Genomic DNA, 14634 nt, shown 5'->3' with positions numbered 1-14634 from the left:
AAATGGCCAACAGCTAACACATGGTGTTTAAATCGTTAACGACCGACAGTCCAAGTGTGCAAAAGACTAATGAGATGGCATTTAACTACCCACGTGGATTCCCTTCAGACACAATGAGGTGAATTCTTAAAGAAATGTCATTTAGGGTTTTTGATGAGGATGAATTTTGAAATTAGGGTTTTTTTACTTTTCTTTTGTGAAAGGCATAGTGAGGTTCAAGGTTAACCAATCTTCTTCCCAATTTTGGTGGTTGATGAGCCATCTCTACTCCTAATCTCCTTCTTCTTTATTTTGTAATAGCTTGGGCCACCAAAGCTGTCATTCCTCACATGGTGGTGGTTCAATGGGGGTAGGGATAATCCCATTTACAATAATCTACAGGTTAGGCCTCAAAGCCACAATCTGCAACAAACTAGACCCCAACAAGCACCACTTCCTAAAGCTTCCAAAATCAAAAGGCAAGATACCCCATTTTCCCCACCAATTTCTCCGCATTACCAAATCCACTCTTTGTCACACCATCTCCATTATTCACAAAAATCTCAACCAAGGGGGTTATCCACAACAAAGATACAAATATAACTAGCACTTGATTTGCATAAAGGATCAAATGAGTAAAGTCCCAAAAACCAAAAAAAATGCTCAATTGCTTATTAGACCTCCTGGATGTGGATCTCTCAAATGTGACTTTAATGAGCAGCGTCCCCCACATGTAAAGACTCAAAATGGATAAAAGAATGAGAATGAAAACCACGTTGGCGAATAACACATTATTCGGGGATAATTGGACTCATTCCTCTTCTTGAGTTCGACGATGATTTTGGAGGAGAAGGGCTGATAGCCATCGATGTCGGGGCGACGGATGACGGCTTTGAGGCCATTGGCTTGGGGTTGGGAACCGGGGTGGATGTAGGTCTAGGGAGCGTGAAGGAAAAGAAGAGAAATTTTGAAGAAGGCGATGGTGAAAGAGATTTGGTTCCCAAATTCTAAAAGATGAAAGATGATGAAGTGGTCAGAATGAAGATGACGAGAGACAACCATGTCAGTTAAAAAAAACTTACATCATTTACTTATTGCTGACTTTGACACTATACTTATAACGATTTAAACACCGTTTATAAAAAAACTAAATTGAACAAATATTAAGATATCATTAACAGAAAAAAAAAATTAAAACTAAATCAAACAAATATAACAAAAACAAAAGGTACCAATTAAGTCTAGATTTTATTAAAAATACTGAAAATATTTAACTCTTGTCAGAATTTCTAAGTGGTGGATATAGAGGTGGTTTTGGTGTAGTCAAATCATCCAATTTGGAAAAATTGAGATTTTAATTTAATTGGTATCATTATATTAATGGTTTTGGTTTCAACGTCCAACCAAAATGTCAAGCTATTTAGGCTCACATGACCAATTTCTCATATCATCAAACTTTCAAGCCATCACCATAACACGTTCACCAACCCTATTTGCTGTTCCTTTTAGCAATGCGATAATTCCAAAGCATTTTAATGCGTCACTGTTTCTTAAGATGCATCTGGTGGAGGCTTCTTCCTCTCGTACGACATAAAACCTAAAAATAGTTAATATATTTTTTTTATAAATTTTGTACTAATTGTATTGAAACATATAAAGTTTAAGAAAAGTGTCCATGTCAAAAAGTTCTGCTTTATATTAATTAACACTTATGATAAAATATCTCATGTTTATTTTTTCTAGTAAAAATAATTGAATCTTAAAACATGGTGTGGTATTTAAGTAATTCAATAGAATTATACTTTAAAACCCGAATTGTTCTTTTTAGATAAGAATGAAATACTGTTTAAAAGATAATTACAAAATATACCTCACTTTAAAAAAAATCAAAATTTCACTAAACTTCAGAGATAAAAACTGAAGCCATATAAGTTAAAATAAAACATATGATTATTTTAAATTATTTTAAATTTAAAATAACAATAAAAAAATTTAAATAAGATTTTGGTACTTTCAAATTTGTGCAAATTAAGGTTAGCGTCATTACATGTTTTTAAGATTTTGGTATTTCATAATGTATAATATATTATTTTGGTCTTTGTAATGATTTTATTATTTTTAAATTAATAATCTGAACATACTGAAGTTTTACAGTGTCAATTTGAATACAAAATAAAAGTAAAAAATTATTTAACCATGTTAAATATAATGGAAAATCATTTGAAGAAGTAAATTAAAACTGTAAATTTGTAACTTGGATGAAATAAACACACAATAATATTTTTTACTTAAATTAAATTTTTCATCAAAAGAACTATCAGCGTAGCTCAATTAAATGACTAAAATTAATAGTTTACACTTAAAACTATAAAAGAAATAACCTACAAATAACACAGTCATTGTCAAAATTGATTACTTCTCTCGTTCTTTGAAATACTTATCATTATAAATATATTATTTTATTTTAAAATTTATGGATTAAAATATATTAAAGTTTGACACATAAATTTTTAATTTACTGTCTAAGTTTATGTTCTAAAAATATATTTAATTTTTATTTTTAATATTCAGGATAGTTTCTTATATAGTATTCTTAAAATAGGATAACTTTTTTTCTTAATTTTAATTTAGCATTTTATTTTAAAATATTTTACAAAAACTAAGGAACAAAATATTTTTTTAATAAAATAACTATACAATTCTTATTTTATCCAATTATTTGATGCAATAAATATATTTTTAAATTATTTAAAAAATAAAAATTCATAAGAGTATAATTAATAAAGCAATAATTAAGATGATTTTAAAAGTTACGAAGGATAAATAAATATGAATAAAAGTTATCCAAAAATTAATGTTTAAACATAAATTCAAATTAATAATTCTCAACTTTTAATATTGCACTAATTTTTATTTATAATTGATTCCAAATGTTAATGAAAGTAAGTATTTGTTAAGAGAATATAGATATTTTAGTAGATTTTCTTTTGACTCTTATATATCTTTATTAAGTTTAATTAAAAATTTAAGTATATAATAAATATGAGTATTTCTAATAAAAAATTATTAATTTTTTTATGTATTAAATATTTATTATTTTTATGTCTTGTTAATTGAGTATCTCTTAATTAATCATACTACTTGAATGTTATATAATTTTATTCAAATAATTTTTATTATTTTAACTAAAACATGTTAGATAATAATGATCATATGTGTTAATAGTAGTAATAATGACAAATCATTGATTGTAGTTGATAATAAAGAATAACTAAGAAACATAACTATGTCACTTATTTTATATTAATGATAATTCATTTTATATTAATTACACATGTTCAAATAATATGTATAATAACAGGAATGGACAAAAAGAATTGAACTGCATTATATTACTGAAATTTATACTGAACTAAAAACTAATTTTTCTAAACGATTACAGTTCATATAAATTTTATTTTATCAAACTGGATTGAACGGACTAAATTGTACTAAATTACAATATAAACTGAACTAAACTACTAACTATACTAATTTTAAACTGAATCGTACTACTTTTAAACTGAATTGTACTAATTTTTAAATTAAATAATATAACAATACATGTTCTTTTTAATTGAAATTTATTTTAATATTTATTTTATTTTATTCATAAATATCTTACAAATTAATTTTTTAATTATTTGATATTATTATTTTCTATTTTATTTATATTTCTTTTGTTATTAAGTTATTTCTCTACTTTTCCAATTATTAAGTTATTTCTCCACTATATAAACTAAAAATTATTAATTTAAATTGTCAAATTAAATGTCATCAAATTCTCCACTATATATCGATTTTACGTTAATTCTTTTACTATTGTATTATAAATTTTATTGCAAATTTCCATATATGATATCATTAAAACCATTGATGAAAATATGTTTATTTCATCTATTTACTACACAAACATATCGTTTCACAAGTAAATTAATTAATCAAGATATAAAATGCTAATTTTACTACATTTCTAGTACACTTCTTACATTTTTTTATTACATTATTTTATTGTATTTTACTTGAGAAGACAAATCAGTTGAACAGTAACTAGAGAAGAGAAAATTAGTTCTCACAGTTAACTGAATCGAAACTGTTATAAGTTCTGAATCATAATATAGTATACTGCACTTTTAGTACAAGTGGATCAGTTTCTTTAATATAATATAGTACAATTAATTATAATACAATACATATTAGTTATTTTTGTCCAATCTTATATAATAATAAAACAAAATGATGTCATAACAATTACAACATATAAAAAATTAAACAGAAAAAATAATTAAAAATATAAAATTTTAAGTATCCAATATAATAAAAAATTTAATAAACATGAATATATTAAATTTTCAATGGACTTAAAACTTATATAATATTTTTATTATTATCTTTAAAATTTAAATAACTTAACTCTAATCATAAATATTCTATAACAAGGGAAACATAATTGATTAAACAATTAAAATTGAAACTATTTCCCTTTTATGTTATAAATACTTACAAATAAAATTGTGATATTTTCATACAGTGCATATACTTTAATGTAGATATTCTATAATTTGTATTGCGTGCTGTAAAAGATTAAAGTAATTAAAATACAAGAATATGATGAGCATTTTGAAAGTAGTTAAAATAAGTTGTGGTTTTGTGGGCAGAGATAAACCACGTTCAGGTCGCCGCGTCCTTTAAAAGAAGGTCAGAAAAGAAAGGAGGACCACTGAAACCTGCCAATTGCGCACCACACGCTTTCCCATAATCGATGTTCTTTCTATAAATATTTTATTTATTCATCCTGCTTTCTTTTTCTTTAAATAATTATATAAAATAAAAATAATCCAAACTCATATTCCTAGAACCAAAAGTTGACCTTAATGTCTCTTTGTGCTAATTCTGGGCAATTGGGCTTTTTTATTTTCATCCTTTATAATTGTCACACAAAAAACCCAAACATGTCAATTTCAACGGTTTGATATAGACAATTCTATCTCATCATTCCAGATCATCACTATTTTTTGTATTTATGTAAAAAAAAATAATACTTTTGGTGTTTTCAGCAGCCCAATCAACCAATACTAACTGAAAGATATTTTGGATGTCGAATCTTTCAACCTGAAGATATTTTTAGATTTGAAGGTATTTTTTGAATTTCATAATTTAAAATATATTTTGAATTATCAACTTTGGAATAAGTTAAGAGATGAAGGTGGTGAGAAAATATTTACTTTTATATTATGATTTTAATGATACATAATTTGGATTTATGAGTATTTTGGGGGTGCTAAAAAAAGAAAGGTGCAGGAGGAAAAAAAGAAGGTGCAGAAAGGAAAAAGAGAGGAAAGCCCAACTTTAGTATACGAAACAAAATCTCATAGTATTACTGTCCTCTTTCTAATATTGTTCATACGGGCCCAACAAAATTTGTACGAAAAAAATACATAGAATACATATTAGTACGTCCAAGAAAAGCTATTTGAGAAAAGAGAGTCTTACTATTGCGCGGAGTAACACATTTACATGTCAATAGAAAAGTAAAAACAGTTTTTTTACGTGTTGCAAGTATAACAGTAATACATGTCGCAAAAAGTTGACAACATAGTTTAGATCACAATAGTAGCATAGAAATTACAGAATCAATATAATTTATATTTTCCAAACAAACAGACTCAAAATGCTATCATGGTTTTCTAAATTTGTGTATAAATTTGCTATCTCTGAACATACACAAGCTAAATTGAGTGGTAAAACCTGCAAGAGCATAACTTCCTTACTGGTATATATATTTTTATCTGGTTTGGAAGTTTAGTGTTTTGATGGAGAAGGCAAATATAAAGGCAAAGAAGACTGGAAAAGCGACCAAAACAATAGCAACTGGTCCCATGAAGTTGGGTTTAAACCCATAATGGTCTTCAATATAGTGCTTGATTGTTTGATTATTCTCACCAGGCACAAAAATGGTTATCTCTACATCTCTATACTGTGAGACAATTAACCCATACACTGTCCATGCTACTGGGCAGATCCAATAATACCAAACCCACCATTTTGGAATTTTCTGAAATGCCAAGGTAGATAAAGCAATTATGTTAGTGAAAATCACAAGAGTATTACAAAAAAAACAAACAAACTTGAACTGTACTTACTGGTCTTGGGATGAAGAAACCAGAAAAGAGATTGAAGAGTCCATAGAAAGCTGCTCCAAAGATTGATGCCACTTGGTGGTTTGGTGTAATGGAAACAGTCATCATCCCATAATATGTGAAGTACAAGAAGGAGAAAAAACTAACAAAGAAAAACCAGAGGACCTTTTCCACTTTCCATTCAAAGCTCACCATAGCATACACTATGAATGCAAAATAAATAGTTTGAACAAATACATATGGTATTTCAGAGATAACCTGCAAATGAACCAACAAAGCTAGCATAATAAGCAACAAGTACAAGATGCAGAAAACTTCATATTTGTTTGAAAAAAATGCATCCTTTAACCTGTGCAATGGCATAAGGCAAAGCAGAATACATTCCAGCAGCTCTTTCTCGATAAAACACTGTTCTTTCAACTGCCACTACTGGTTGAACAGTTTGACAATTGTTAACACCAACGAAAAATATAGATCCATATAGAGCTCCTATAATAGTGTTCAAGTCGCTTGAGCTTCCCCTGCAGAAATATGACAGAAGAAATAGCTGTAATAACAAAATGCTTAGAGAACAAAGTTAGATATCTGTTCAATTAAGGTAGCAACTTTAAACCTTTTTTTGCCAACCCTCCAAAATACTGTCCCCACCACGAAAGCTACAGCTAAGGTGAAGAAAAATCTGACAAGGTTATAATCTGGACTTCTCCAATAAGTCAACCATTGCTTCCATAAACAAGACTTGAATTGTTCCCAAGTGGACTGAGAATACTGAGTAGGGAAGTACAAATCTTTTGCTCCTGGTGGAGGTGTGCTTAATTCCCTTATGAGAGCTTTGTTTCGCCTACTCATAAGTATGTATACATGTCAGCTTAATCAAACTAACTTGACAACATTAGTTTAGTATCCTAGATGTTTTTAGACTTACTGGTATAAAGATGATGTTTTGTAGTACTCTGCAAAATCCATTCCAAGTCGAACTTCAGCTGCTATAGAGCTTACCTCTAACATCCATGTGGCTGGATTGTACTTGTCCTTAATTTTTGGGACCCCTGGGATTGCCTGATCAAGGAACGAACATGGAGTTTGATGCTAAACTTGAATCCCTTATCACATGATTTGGTATAAAAAAATCATAATTATTTTGTTGTAATACCTCAAAATATTCTATAATCTTGTGCGAATTCCTTCCTAATGGTCCTGAGTATATCACTTGGCCTCCTCTCTTCATCAACAACAACTGGTGCACAAGAAAAAGTTTATCTACCAAAGAGTAATGGAGATAAAGAGAGAAAACACATGAAACATACAAATTATGAGTTTGTTGGTACCTCGTCAAAAGCCTCAAAGATATCAATGCTAGGTTGGTGAATTGTGCATACAACTGTTCTTCCAGTGTCAACAGTGTTTCTCACAGTCCTCATCACAATGGCTGCTGCTCTTGCATCGAGACCTGAAGTGGGTTCATCCATGAAAATGATTGAAGGATTTGCAACAAGTTCAACAGCAATTGTTAGTCTTTTTCTTTGTTCGGTAGACAACCCCGTAACACCTGGAAGCCCAACTATAGCATCCTTGAGATTGTCTAGCTCAACCAAGTCCATTACTTCATCGACAAATTTCTATGAAGAGCAAGAGAAAGGAATATAAGAATCATTCTTCTATGCAACTTCACAGAAAAGAAAGAAAAAGATAATATTTAGTGCTAACCATTTTCTCCTCATTATTGACCTCTCTAGGTAAACGAAGGAAAGCAGAATAGATCAAAGACTCTCGAATAGTAACTTGGGGTGAATGGATATCAGTCTGCTCACAGTAGCCAGAAATTCTTGCAAATGTTTCTTGATTCTTTGGGTAGCCTGATATTCTAACATCTCCTTCAATGTAGCCACCTGTTTTTCTCCCAGCTAAAACATCCATCAAAGTTGTCTTTCCAGCTCCACTCACTCCCATTAAAGCAGTCAAAACTCCAGGCCTAAAGGCACCAGTTACTTCCCTCAGTAACTGTAGTCTATCTTCTGTCACTCCTTGCTCTTTCATTTCCTATTACAAGTTAAAGTTTCATTGATATTTACCATTACTTATGAATGATATAAAGTTATGCTAAAAGGGTGTGATAGGGTTCTTACAGCAGGCATGTCCACATAATAATTAACACTGTCAAAAGACATTGCAAGTGGTTGAAAAGGTAGAACCATTCCCTTCTTCGGGGAAACACCAAGGGTTGAATCACGCATTGAATCAACATTTCTCATTCCACTAGGATGACCTCGGCCACTCATTTGTTGCATTGCCACTTCTCCTGAAATTATTATGTACAAGACAATACTATTGAGAAGTTTCACTAGTTATATTAACACAAGTTACACTTATGGCTAAGCAAAAAGCCCTTAATATCAAAGCTCTAACTAGTTTGATATTTACGTGTGTTGTTTCCATCAGTAGAATATAATGGCTGAGGAGCTATCTCTCTGTTGGGCTCTGGCCTTAGAAGTCTAGGCTCTTCCCTAGAGTTTCCTCCAGTTTCCATTTCGGTTGCTTCTTCTTCAGATATTATTGCTTGTTTTTTTCCAATGGCTAGTGAATCAAATTACAGAAGATACAATAAAGCAGTATTAGCACTAAACAACCAGTGAAGGAAGTAATCCATCGAAATTTTGTTATGTTACGAGTTCTTACGATTAAGGTACATGAGTGCAAAGGTGAAGAGAACATTGTACAGAACAGTGAAGGCCAAGAGAACCGCTACACCTATCCAGTACCATCCTTTCTCGGCGAAAACGTCAAAGTTATTTAACGTAGCCAAACCGATTGGGGTTACACCATCTTTAGCCTACAAAATATGAAAATTCAAGTGAAAAATAACTTCATGTTAAGCCATTGAATCAACACTTTGATCTACTACTGAAAATTTATGCTGCTTACCGGTTTGCTCCACCTTGGAGCAAATAATTCGTTCACTGTCAAACCATTGTACGCATATGTTAATGGTGAAATCCAGTAACCCCATATCCACCAATCTCGAATGTCACCTATTGATAACATTAAGAAGCTTAAACATCAAGGTGAACACATTCTTTGAAAATTTTACACGATTGATTAAGAGGATTAGTCACTTACGTTTAGGAAGGATAAAACCTCCAAGTAGAAAAACAAGAAGCAGCATGAGGGCTCCACCAGTGTTAGCAATAATCATGGTTCTACAAACTCCAGATATGAGCCTAAACATCCCAGCTGCCATTTGTTGGACAAGAAAAACTAACAACAGGTGCTTGAAAAACCTGAAAGTTTGATAAGGACCCAATGTGACACTTAGTACTAGTTTGCATCATGGGTAGGCGTAAAAACATATAAAATATGAGGTAAAAAGGATAATTAAGGTTACCTGCTAGCTTCAGGTGCAAATCCTATTGGGTAGTATGTGAGAAGTACCCAAACAATAGCTTCAAAGATAGAAATGGGGATTCTTAGTAAGAAATTAGGGAGGGTATAAGTCCAAGGAGGATGGAAAAGGTGGTCTCTGTGCTTGTAGAAAACAGGAAGTCTTGCAATGGTGAGTGGTAATTCAGAAAAACCATTGAACATGTTCATGATCATGGTAAACAAAATGGCACCTATGTAAACTGCTGCATCAGACTCATCCCTTTGATGCATTTTGGTCCTAAAGAACACAGTTGCAGCTATGATACCAATGATGCATATTTGAGCTGTCTTAAATATATAGACAAAAGAGTTCCTCTTGATCAGTAGCAATTCCTTATCCCAACATGCCTTAAGAAGTCCCATTGTGGGCACTGTATATTTCTTGAAAACAAGAGCTGCTCTATGTCCCTTTGATTTGTCAAATGGCACGGATAGTTCATTCTCAAGTTGCATTCCAACATGGAATTGCTTGAATCTATTTGCAAATTCGCTTACTGTGATGTAATGATATGGTATGTTTCTATTTATCCAATATTGTTCTTGGTCTTTCCTTGAAGTAACCTATACAAAATTAACAACTATCATTTGCTTTCCCTTTTCATCTTTTTAAATTTGAAAAAAAAATATTAATAATAATATAATTTTTATAAGACAATAAAAAATTTTAATCATATAAAAAGATTATGCTCTACAAGTTAAATCAAATAGTTTTTTCTTGTACATGTGTCAGTTTGACTTTTTATTTATTTATTTTGAACATATAATTTTTAAGTGAGGATTTATCGGGATATTGTATTTTAGTAATTGAAAAGGAATACCTCCTGTAAGAAATCTGCGGTTCCCTTTCTTTCAGGACATCTAAATCCACATGATTCAAAGAACTCAATGATGTGCTCACGTGGGCCCTGATAAACAATCTGACCCTCCGATATCAAGATGATGTCATCAAACAGATCGAACGTCTCCGGAGCAGGTTGGAGTAGAGACATGAATATGGTTGCTTCCGTAAGGTGTACAATCTGCTGGAAGCATTTCACTATTTGATATGTCGTGGAGCTATCAAGACCCGTTGATATTTCATCCATCAGCAATGTTTTTGTGGGCCCAACAATCATTTCTCCTATATTTATATATAAATATATAACATAACTTCTCATTCAAAAATCAATTAATATAATATATATCACTGTCACTTTGAATTGGTAAACCATTGCTTGAGTTTCAACCTTCTTTGATTTTATTTAAATGTGTATTTTTTTAATCGATTTGAAAGGGATATTAATAATTTATGAATTGAATTGAAGATAAAAAAATATTTTTTTAATATTTAAACTTAGCAAAGTTTAGGTAAGGACAGTTATGTATGTAATCAGCAAGATTCTTTTAAAAATAGTATATAAAAGGTAGAAAAGAAGGACTAAGTCCAAGAAAAAAATGGTAAATATAATTTTATCTCTGTAGTCACACCATTTATTTTATTAAGAAACATTTTTTTTTCTCCTCACACTCATGAGTCACGGTTATAGAGAAAATGGTTAGTATTTGTTATATAAAAAGATCTTTGACAGAAAAAATAATGAAGTAGAAAAGTATGACAGAAGACAGAAGAATTGAGAAGAGAGGATTTGATTTGAGTTATTACCTGTTGTTACACGCTTCTTTTGGCCACCAGATACTCCTCTGTGCATTTCATCACCCACGATCGTATCTTTGCAAATATCAAGCCCCAATATCTATCCATACATCAAACACTAACAAGTTATTATCTTTCATTGCTCATTGAAAAGATAGATAGGTAAGTTCTGAGATCATGGTTTGGACTTTTCTGGGTGGGAATGAATAATCATAAACCGTAAACATAATAAATCACTCACTTTGAGAGTATAGTCAGTAATGAGACTGCTTTCGGTTCCCTCCATTGCAGTGGCCTAAAATTGTTCAAAATGTCAGAACAGTTCAATAAATGTCAAACTTCTGGGTTGTTTATAACTAATTAATACCTTCATGAAAAGATCAAGTTCTGCCTCTGGAAATATTCCAGCTTCTTTTTCCCTTCGAGCAAGCTCGGCTAATAGGTCTAGAGTAACATATTTATCAGATTAGTTTCTACTAGTTATAGATACTTGAACTACAAAATTAGTTAAGGATTTTACACTGATTTTTTATTACCATATCTTGTTCCAACTCCTTGACATCTAGCTGAGAAATCGAAGGTTTCTTTTACAGTCATTTCTCCAATATGCACATCATTCTGGCTAATGTAGGCTGAAGTCTTTCTTGGGACAAACTCATTGAGCTTGTACCCGTTGTAGGAGATTTCTCCTCGAACCTGTTTCATTCAAAGGAAACTCCTGTTATTCAACTCCACGCGCTAGAAAAGTATAAATTAAGAATTTTGATTTTCTTTCCTATTATAGCTTAGTCAAGAAAATGAAAGGGCTGGAAAATCTACCCTCAAATCATTGTCCAATTTTCCAGCCAACGCCAGCAAAAGGGTCGTTTTCCCTGAAGATGGAGGACCAAGCAGAAGGGCCATTCTATATAAATAGAACAATAGGAATGGTTACATTACACCAACCGGAATTATAATAATGAACAAATAAACCAGGCTTGAAATATTTTAGTTAGATAGGTTCGAGCTAATTAATGATGAAAATCTCGAGGTGGTACCTAGAAGGTTTAATAATGCCGGAGACATCTTTAAGAATAGTGAGCTTTCTTCTCTTTGCGGTACTAATCCCACACAAGCCAAGAGCTGATTCAGCAATGTTCAATGCAACGTTTGGTAGTGTTGGCAGAGCTCTGCTTCCAACGTAGGAATCAGCCTCAACTGTCAAATTTTGAAACCTCACTTCTACTGTTGGGAGTCGGATACCAACCCTGCAATTGGAACAATTGAAAAAACAAGTTCATATTAATTGTTCTGCATAAAGTATTGAACATGGTAACAATTTGTTAGAAAAAAAAAAGTGTATCCTTAAACATGTGAGTGTGACATGATTTTGGAGCAATGACTTGTCCACATAATAGAAAAAAGTGAACATGACAATGTAAGGGAAAAAAAAAGATAGCAAAGTAAAGGATCTCTAGACATAGTATTCACCTGTAGTTGAATTTTGTGAAAGGGTCATTTTCTATTTCTACACCAGAAGGTAACGTATCATTTCAGACATTGACACTCTACTTGTTCATATGTATTGAATTACCCTCTCAGAACCACAAATAATTAAATGTAGTGAGACAATAAACAACTTTGAAGCACGGAGAAAAGTCAAAAAATTCAATCACATGAATAAGTTCTTTATATAGATCTCTTTGCTCACTATTGTTCATGATTCATTCCCCCATGTCACCATCTCTCTTCAATAATGCATTGGGAATATTTCTCTTGTGGGTTACTATAATCCCCATCTCCTTAAAATCAGACTTTTTAATTTTTGAATTTGATCTTTTTATCATTTTCTTTATGTTGGTTTTGATTAATGACAAAGACACGCCGTTTAATATTAGAAATGAGTGGTTACGTCATGTGCACGCTTAAATAAAAAACTTACCTTGCCGGCAGCCTCAAACGAAGTCAAAGCTGTATCATACATAACCTTAACCTTCATTTTTGTTTCTTTTAACGTATGTAAAGGAATTCAATGGAAAACAAAATGTCCACTCAAAACATAATTGAGTAAGTCAGAAGTAAATATGGAAGAAAGCAAAGTCGTTCGTGAATATATAATATAACATATAAGAAACAAACTATGGCTGAAGTTTCTCTGATTCTGGTGCAGAAGGGCGAAGATGAAAGATAGAAAGAACTCACTTTTCAAGTCTGTTTCTGAACTTGCTCAAGTACTTTTCATTGTCTTCTTCGGCAACCTTGAAGATTCTGTCTATAAACTCTTGCCTTTCGTTGACATCTAACTTTCTAACATCGACTTCTCTGTGTTGCAATGTGTTGGGACGAGCATGATCACCCTCTGCAAAAGTTTGAAGGATACTTGTTCTTAGTCTGTCGTAGGTTGGTAATCTCTCTATGGCTGCCCACTTGAGAGCCTCTTCGTCCTCATCAATATTTGATGTTCTTCTTGAATATCTCCCACTCGCAAACACACCCTCCATTCTCCAACTTGACCTGCTCAAGCTCCTACTTATGCTTCTGCTTAAATTGCTACCCTCCATTTTATCTCTCTCTGCAGCTCTGGATTTCAAACATGACATGACAACAAAGTTACAACAAGGATGTTTCTACCATGAAAGAAAAAACATAAAAAAAGAAAGATAAAAGATGAGAATCCCAGTTTTCTTGTTTCATATTTCAAACTAATCAAACATATTAGGAAGTTTCTTGTGCAAATATAGAACTTACATGAATGTATCGAATTATAGAACTTCAACTTCTCTGCTCAGCAAAGAAAGTTTGGTTGTTGGGGGGTTGAAACTAAAAGTAAAAGGTTAGTTTTTTCATATCTTTCCCTCATATTTTGTTTCTCTCATTTACATGTTTTCCACTGACGAGAGAAGATTTGGAACTAAAATAGAGAGGCTTTCTGGTATGAAGAAAGTGTTGTATATAGTCTAATAATGGAAACTATATTATGCATATATAGATGAATATGTGATAAATGAGTGAGAGAATGAGAGAGAGAGAGAGAGAGAGAGAGAGGAGACCAAGAGAGAGATTGGTTCGGTGGCAGAATTGTCGTTAGTCTTAATCCTTTATTCAAATGGATGAATAATTAATTAACGACTTATTATGTGTGTAGTGTGCTAAATGCAAGAAAGACGGATCATTCAAACATGAACGTTGAACAGTGAACAGTATATCCCCACACTCTGTTTTTGTACGGAAAAAATGAAAAATATTGGAAAATATTCTTCCAATTAATTAATCACATCATTGATGCATTTAAATTATAAATATTAGTCTGTCTTTGAAAATAAAAAATAAAAAGTTAGTATATCTAAGTAATTATATTTGTAGCAAAAAGTAAAGCGTCATGAAACATGACTAATAACTTGGAATAAAATGCAGAAAGATTATTGAGTGATATAAAAAATTATT

General features: G+C 31.5%; 1 protein-coding gene across 2 annotated transcripts; it reads right to left on the bottom strand.

Moving 5' to 3' along the window:
* Nucleotides 1–5698: 5698 nt before the first annotated feature.
* LOC106762034 (ABC transporter G family member 36) lies at nt 5699–14229 on the bottom strand. Of its 2 annotated transcripts, XM_014645717.2 has the most exons (23): nt 13939–14228; nt 13393–13770; nt 12249–12458; nt 12031–12115; nt 11748–11907; nt 11579–11655; nt 11453–11506; nt 11221–11311; nt 10397–10698; nt 9541–10139; nt 9276–9436; nt 9081–9187; nt 8835–8988; nt 8580–8732; nt 8285–8457; nt 7866–8198; nt 7487–7777; nt 7312–7395; nt 7084–7217; nt 6772–6999; nt 6508–6679; nt 6162–6416; nt 5699–6073 (listed from the first exon to the last, which is right to left on the bottom strand). In XM_014645717.2, exons 2-23 carry the CDS (start codon nt 13749–13751, stop codon nt 5804–5806), a joined length of 4452 nt encoding a protein of 1483 aa, XP_014501203.1. In that variant the 5' UTR covers nt 13752–13770; nt 13939–14228; the 3' UTR covers nt 5699–5803. The 2 variants fall into 2 exon arrangements, 1 of the variants encoding a protein (XP_014501203.1); XR_002668029.1 differs by lacking the exon at nt 5699–6073 and having other exon boundaries at nt 6276–6416; nt 6508–6681; nt 6773–6999; nt 13939–14229.
* Nucleotides 14230–14634: the final 405 nt, after the last annotated feature.

This window comes from Vigna radiata, chromosome 5 (assembly GCF_000741045.1).
Source record: "Vigna radiata var. radiata cultivar VC1973A chromosome 5, Vradiata_ver6, whole genome shotgun sequence".
Taxonomy (NCBI): Eukaryota; Viridiplantae; Streptophyta; class Magnoliopsida; order Fabales; family Fabaceae; genus Vigna; species Vigna radiata.
This window is presented reverse-complemented; position numbering and strand designations above follow the sequence as displayed.

Excerpts from the sequence above, each read along its gene's own strand:
- LOC106762034 (XM_014645717.2), bottom strand. The coding sequence starts at position 13,751 with ATGGAGGGTAGCAATTTAAGCAGAAGCATAAGTAGGAGCTTGAGCAGG. Across the intron at positions 8,733-8,834 it reads TGCACTCATGTACCTTAATC|CCATTGGAAAAAAACAAGCA; the intron begins GTAAGAACTCGT and ends TTGATTCACTAG. Across the intron at positions 8,458-8,579 it reads TACTGATGGAAACAACACAC|GAGAAGTGGCAATGCAACAA; the intron begins GTAAATATCAAA and ends TAATAATTTCAG.